This window comes from Portunus trituberculatus, chromosome 41 (assembly GCF_017591435.1).
Source record: "Portunus trituberculatus isolate SZX2019 chromosome 41, ASM1759143v1, whole genome shotgun sequence".
NCBI classification, from domain to species: Eukaryota; Metazoa; Arthropoda; class Malacostraca; order Decapoda; family Portunidae; genus Portunus; species Portunus trituberculatus.
This window is the reverse complement of record NC_059295.1, coordinates 33,916,426-33,923,925: the sequence shown is the minus strand read 5'-3', so window position 1 is coordinate 33,923,925 and position 7,500 is coordinate 33,916,426. Positions and strand designations below refer to the sequence as shown.

Here is a 7,500-nt window from a genome sequence, read left to right as displayed (position 1 = left end):
GGCTACGAAGGTTGACTCTTTAGCTACACTGTGGGTTAGAGGGGATCACCTTTATTTTAATCATATATAAATTCATCAAAATTTCTGCTAACCAAAGTTATTCAACATATCACATTACCAATTAAGGCACGAGCATAACAAGTTGTGGTGATTTAGACTTCGCAAACTTATGAAAACTAAATAAAAGATCAAGAAATAAACTAAGGAAATGTTGTTGATATTTGTGAATGATGTGAACTTTTCTAATAAGATAAAAAGGAGGTAAAAAATACTGAAACAAAATGGAAAAGAAATCAGAAAGGATGAAGAGAAAAAGAAAACGAAAGAAGGAAAAGAAAATACACAAAATTAAAAAGGTTATCAATCAAACTATAAGTTTCCATAAATCAAATCATAAATAAAATTTGCGAACACTTAAAGGCAAAACGCGAATTAAGTAAATCAATATGATAACGATAAAAATATAATGAAAACAAAAGAACAACAACGATAATAATAATAATAATAATAATAATAATAATAATAATAATAATAATAATAATAATAATAATAACAATAACCAAAACAACATTAATCATACAAAAATTGTATTTCAGAACTTAAACTTTATAGCAAGTATTTATGGCCTGCTAATCAAACTGACCTATTAAAATGCACCTCAAAATGATTGCCGCGAAAATCAAGAGCGTGTCTGTATTTTTTGATCATCCTTTTTTAGAGCATAATAAGAGTCCGTCCATTTACGGTGTATTTATTATTTTTTGGGGAGTGGGAGAGGAGAAAGGATCTGTATTTCATTATTTTTCACTGGCACTATTGATTGTACTTTGGCCGATAAGCTGCTGCGGTTACTAATACCAGCACTACTACTACTACTACTATTACCACTACTACTACTACTACTACTACTACTACTACTACTACTAACTACTACTACCACCATGAAATTGATTTACTTAATATACATAATATTATTACCAATGTTAAACCCATATTGTGTCAAAGAAGAGTGTCTGTCAAGGTGATTCTACTCGACAGACTGAATCATTTCGGTGTGTTAACCTTTAAGTAATATGTATGATTCCCTATAGCAACAAACTTTAATTACTACTACTACTATTACAAGAACAACAACAACAACAACAACTACTACTACTACTATTACTACAACTACTACTGCTGCTGCTGCTGCTGCTGCTGTCTACTGCTGCTGCTAATACTACAAGTAAGAACGACGGGGTGTGGCCAGGACTTCCCAAGGCAGGGTGGCGGTGTTAGGGCGTCACGGGAACACGTCTGTGTCACGAGATCAATACCAAATTGATGCCTATGAGCCTCAACGTTTTTCCCCACACGTCACGTCCTCCTCACCTCTCCAACACTCCCTAAACTATCCTTCAAGGCTAACATGAAGTTCCTGTCAGTTAACCCTTCGATCATCAATACCACACTGTATGTCTGATTCATAATCACACTTAGCTATTTTATTTCAATGATTAAGGACAATTGAAAACAAATTTACAGGTATTAGTTCTTCCAGTGCTTGAAAATTCAATTATGTACAGTGCAAAATTTCCAGACACTTAATTCTGTACTTAAGTCTCCTAAGCATAGAACACTTATAAAGTTAACCTCTTATTCTCTCTATTTTCTGTGTCTATGTGAATATCTTGTTAGCAAAATATTATAAGGAGACACAGTGATAACCTCTACACTTTCCTCTTTCCTCCACGAGCGGCAACCTGATTAGTGTTCAGAGCCTCGCACCTACACGACTCCCCAGAAAGTGTCTCTAACCACCCTCGCAAGGGAAGCCTCAGAAGGACACCGTGTTAACAGCTGCCTTGATAAACACGTACTGTGCATGGACGAGCTGCGTTGCTAGAGAATGTTGGAGTTTAGCTTCATAAAAGGTGATATTTAAGGAAATGTCTTGTGTGGGATAGCTGTTCTTTATTGTTATTCTTTTTTTAGTGTTATTTTTCATATGTTGAACTGTATCTGGCTCCTTGTGTGGATCACCTGGTCTTTCTCAGCCCTCTTACTTTATGTTTTGTTGCAGTATTAGATCATGTTGTTGACGTCTTGCTTTCACAGGTGTTGGCTCAGCAGCTGTTTTGTACACGACAGCTGGCTTTTAACAATCTCCTTACTTTCCTATGTCGAGTTATAATACAATACTAGATTATGTTATATAGTCTAGTTCTATAATGGTATCAATTCAAGAGCTGCATTGTGTGTGTCACCTGGCCTTTTACAGTCTTCTTATTTTTCTATCTTAAAATGTAGTATTAAATGGAGTCAGTGTTTAGTTTCATATTAGGTTCAGAAGCTGTCTTATGTGTGTCACCTGGCCTTCTGTAGTCTTCTTACTTTCCTATGTTGAATTTCCGCGTTACATAAGATTATTTAGCGTCTAGTTTCACAATAGGTTTCAGTATACTCGTAGGTCAACTGGCCTTTTGCCGTCTCCTCACTTAACGCTCTTGTGTCTTCAGTTCCCGAGCTGAATGACCCAATGACTACTGCACGACGGCCCTCACTCGCTACAGCTCCTGGTGATCCTTGGCTTTGTGCTCGATACCCTCTAAGTGATCCACGCTCAGACCAGACGACGAGAGGCTGACGAGATTACGATAAACCTTACAACTCCTCCCTCTCGTCGGGGCGTTCAGGGGCGCGGGGAGAGCAAGTAAGTGAAAGGTGAGACCAACATCAATACTCACGACACGCGAGAAGATTAAAGAGGTGATGAGGATCCGGCCGCTTTCCCCTCCTCCTACTCCTCCTCCTCCTGTTCCTCCTCTCCCTTCTCCCTGTCCCTACCCAACCCCGGTTCAGCCTCCTGTTGCCTAAAAACAAATCGGCCAGCAGCGCGCGGTCTCCCACGGGCAGGCCAAGTGGCGCGCCAGACGGGCAGGGAGGGCTAAGACTGAACAAAGGACAGCCAACCTCCACCAGTCCACCGCCTCCCATGCTGTCTCTCTGTGCCACCTCGCCTCTCTAGCGTGTGTCGCCACTCGTGCCTCACCATCACTCATGCTGCTGTCTCGGGTCCCAGCATGCCTCAGATGACGGCCCAACACGCAATAATAGTCTTGTTCGTGTTATATGAAGGTTAGTTATTCACGCTACAGTTTTACTATAGCTTAGGTTAGGTTGGGTTGTGTTACTTTAGACTAGGTTAGATTTGGTTATAATATGCATGAGGTTTGATTTGTAAGGTATGGTAAAGGAGATATCCTAACATTCCTTACTTAACATAACATAACCTGACCTAAGCCAATCTAAATAAACTTAATCCATGTGTAACCTAATCTATCTTATCTAACCTTACCCTTCCTAACCCTAACACGCACCAACTTCAACGCCTAACCTGCACAGCATCCTCACATCCTAGCAATCCACGCCTCCAACATCCCTCCTCAGGCTTCAGTCAACCCCTCACTAACTCCTTCTCATTGTAACCCTTCTCACCAGCCTCTTGAGTTACTGGCCATCACCACCACCACCACCACCACCACCTTGCCCCTGCCCTGTCCTGTCCTGTAGCAGCCTAACCCAACCTTCCCTCCTGCCCCATCCTGCTCACCTTCAGCACGCAGTTGGAGTTGACGAGTAGGTTGCCCGGTTTGATGTCTCTGTGGATGATCCGGGCGGAGTGTAGGTACTTGAGGCCTGAAACGAGAGACGAGGGCGGTGAAGGCGAAGCTGTGGCGGAGACTCTCACCCGACATCCTGCCACACACTCATACATACAGACACTTTGACATACACACACACACCAGCATGCCCAACACACACCACCATCATATATCGCCACTACTATATAACATCACAGCTTAAGTGCTCTATATTGCTGCTCCTGCTGCTGCTGCTGCTGCTACAACTGCTATTGCTGCTACTACTACTACTACTGCTAAACAAACACCATTTAGCTTGTCTTACACACCACCACTGGCATACATAACCACAATAACTACCACTACTACTGATAGTAATACTACTAAACACACACACACACACACACACACACACACACACACACACCAAACTGTCTTACACAACACCACAGCCATACATCACCCCTAACTGTTCTATATAGCCACTTCTACCACCACCACTACTACTTCTACTATTACTACCACCACAGACTCACCACTCACTACTACCATCATCACAACATTAATCATACCACAAGACGCTTCACCACATCATCAGCTCACCACAATGCCTGTTTACCTCCACCAGAGCAAGAGGGGAGAAAAGGAAGATGAAGAAGGGAGCAGGAAGAGGAGGAGGAGGAGGAAGAATAAAGGGCAAGTGATCAAAGTGAAGGAAAGAGGGACCAGAATAAGAGAGAGAGAGAGAGAGAGAGAGAGAGAGAGAGAGAGAGAGAGAGAGAGAGAGAGAGAGAGAGAGAGAGAGAGAGAGAGAGAGAGAGAGAGATAATACAAGGGCTTCCAAACAAAAGCGGACCCTCTAAAACTCCTTAATAAGCTGTTTGATATTCACTTCCTTAACCTACCCTAACCATATCACCAGAGAGAGAGAGAGAGAGAGAGAGAGAGAGAGAGAGAGAGAGAGAGACCCACATTCTTAAACACTTCCGGACCGCACCTTCACTATTCTCAAAGGGCTCTAGTTGAAATGACATGGATTTTTAAGGCTGTTTCTGTAGTTCTAGTGACAAATTAACAAGTTTCCTGCATTGTCAACAGGAAAAAAAAAAACTCTTTGAAACTCGGATAATTGTCTTCGTAGTCTTTGAAAATGGTCGCGGTGAGAGATGGAAGTTTTTCTGAATATGGTGCAGAGAATGACTGACACTGACACTCACCTCTGAGGATCTGGTAGAGGAACACCTTGACGTGGTCTGCGGAGAGGTGCTGTGGGGATACGATGATCTTGTGGAGGTCGCTCTGCATCAGCTCCGTAATGACGTAACTGTGGCGTCACTGAGTCAAGGGCAACAACCACCAAGCAAGCCAGCCAAGCCACTCACACAACACATGGACTACAATCACAATGGAACACAAAAGAGGAACTAACCGCAAGAAATCTGTTGTTTGTGTTGCTGTTTACAACAATTGTGGGGCTTTTATGTGTGTGTGTGTGTGTGTGTGTGTGTGTGTGTGTGTGTGTGTGTGTGTGTGTGTGTGTGTGTGTGTGTGTGTGTGTGTGTGTGGTTTTGTTTGGTTTCATTTTGGTGGTGGTGGTGGTGGAAATGGAGCTATGACTGATATATATTCTCTCTCTCTCTCTCTCTCTCTCTCTCTCTCTCTCTCTCTCTCTCTGTGTGTGTGTGTGTGTGTGTGTGTGTGTGTGTGTGTGTGTGTGTGTGTGTGTGTGTGTGTGTGTGTGTGTGTGTGTGTGTGTGTGTGTTTACGTCCTTCATCTCCCATCTCGCCTATCCACACCTTGTCATGTCCATCATCACCATCACCACCATCACCACCACCACCACCACCACCAACGCAACCTTGCTCTTATTTCACTCCCCCCTGCACCACCACTTGCTCTTATTTCACTCCCCCTGCACCACCACCACCACCACCACCACCACCACCACACGCGACTCTACATCAAGAATAATTACAATTTTGATGATGTTATGCATCCTTTAAACCACCAGCGTGCTTTCTCTCTCTCTCTCTCTCTCTCTCTCTCTCTCTCTCTCTCTCTCTCTCTCTCTCCCCATTCCCATCACACACACACACACACACACACACACACACACACACAGAGAGAGAGAGAGAGAGAGAGAGAGAGAGAGAGAGAGAGAGAGAGAGAGAGAGAGAGAGAGAGAGAGAGAGAGAGAGAGAGAGAGAGAGAGAGAGAGATTCCATATAATTCCCTTTTCAGCCACATGATAGTCTTCTGATACTATTTCCTAGCAAACCTGACTATGTAGGTATCAAGTCCCCCTCTCTCTCTCTCTCTCTCTCTCTCTCTCTCTCTCTCTCTCTCTCTCAACCTTTCTAGCTTCACATTCTATCATTTGAAGTATTACATTCCCTCTAGCTCTGTCTGTATATGTGTATGTTTGTAGGTCTATTCGACTGTCTGTCTGTTTGTCTGTCTATCCCAGTCCAGATCCGCCGGTCTATCTGTCTGTCTGTCTACCGTTTATCTATCTGTCAATCTCTATCTATTTGTCTATCTCTCTATCTATCTATTCATGAGTCACTACTTATATACATCCTTCTACTCTCACGTCTGTCTGTCTGTTTGTCTGTATGTCTATCTATCCACCTATCCTTTACCTATCCATCTTTTGCAAAACTATCTTCGAGCTCTAACTGATCTACCTTCCTTTCCGTCTATCCATTCGCCTACCCGTCTATTCACCTGTCTGTTTGTCTACCTATCCACTATCTATCTTAAGCCTATCTTTGAGTGTTCGTCTATCCACCTTCCTAACCGTCTGTCTGCCTGTCCGTCTGTCCGCCTGTCTGTTGCTATCCTGTCGCCTACCTACCAGTTTGTGTTTGATCAGTTTCTCGGGTAACGTTACATCTCCTTTAAGTGACGCTCCTCCTCCTCCTCCTCCTCCTCCTCCTCCTCCTCCTCCTCCTCCTCCTCCTCCTCCTCCTCCTCCCAGCGCGTCCTGAGGGAGGAGCCTTGCGAGAGGAGAGGAGGGAGAAAGGGAGGGACTGAGGGATGTCTGGTGTAGGATATAAAAAAGGATACATCTCCTGGAAGAAGTCAAGATGGGGCGGCTGCAGGATATCCAGCGCTGACAACACCTGGAAAGAGAAGAGAGGACATTGCGTTAGCTGAATATCAAAGTTAGGTGTTGCTTGTCTATGGTGCATTCTTAACCGTACTGTAAAGGAAGCGAGAGGAAATTATGCCACGTTAGTTCAGTCTGTGAGTTTTTTTTTTTTTTTTAATGTAATGTAGCTTCAACCCTTAAGTACCATGATGCGTTTCCATATTCATTTTGCTTACTATATGGTAATTTTATACACCTTCAGAAACTCATGTGGGGGGATTAGAATACTGAAAACTGTGGCCATTAATCTTCTGACCTTCATTGACACTCCCTAATGTATATAAAATGGTCCTGCATAAATCTCAAGGTAAAAATGTGTTCCAGTACTGAAGGGGTTAAAACCGTGTATCGTAAAGAGAAACGAAAGAAAAGAACATCACCTCAGTTTAGTTAGGAGTTTAATACTGCGCTCTGTTTCAAAAGGCGCCGTAAGAAAACCCAGTGGAAAAGAACATTGCGTCAGCCTAGTTTGTCAGTTTTTTTTTCTTTTTTTATGTAATGTAATTCTAAGACTGTGTATCGTGAAGAGAAGCGAAAGAAAAGATCATCACGTTAGTTTAGTTAGATGGGAATTTAATATCTACGCTCTATTTTAACCCCTTCAGTACCATGACATGTTTTTTATATTTATTCTGCTTACTATTTGACGCTTTTTATACAACTTTAGTAGAAATTTATGTGGGGTTTGAAATAGTGATATCTGAAGTAGCATAAAATCACCG

General features: G+C 42.7%; 1 protein-coding gene across 1 annotated transcript in view; it reads right to left on the bottom strand.

The window, feature by feature from the left end:
- LOC123517006 (serine/threonine-protein kinase NLK2-like) overlaps positions 1-7,500 on the bottom strand; it is a 192,271-nt gene that overhangs the window by 20,545 nt on the left and 164,226 nt on the right. Inside the window, exons 3-5 of the mRNA XM_045276824.1 lie at positions 6,694-6,749; positions 4,841-4,947; positions 3,593-3,678 (exon numbers count right to left, since the gene is read on the bottom strand). Of these exons, the coding sequence (XP_045132759.1) occupies positions 3,593-3,678; positions 4,841-4,947; positions 6,694-6,749 (249 nt within the window). The remainder of the gene's footprint in view (positions 1-3,592; positions 3,679-4,840; positions 4,948-6,693; positions 6,750-7,500) is intronic.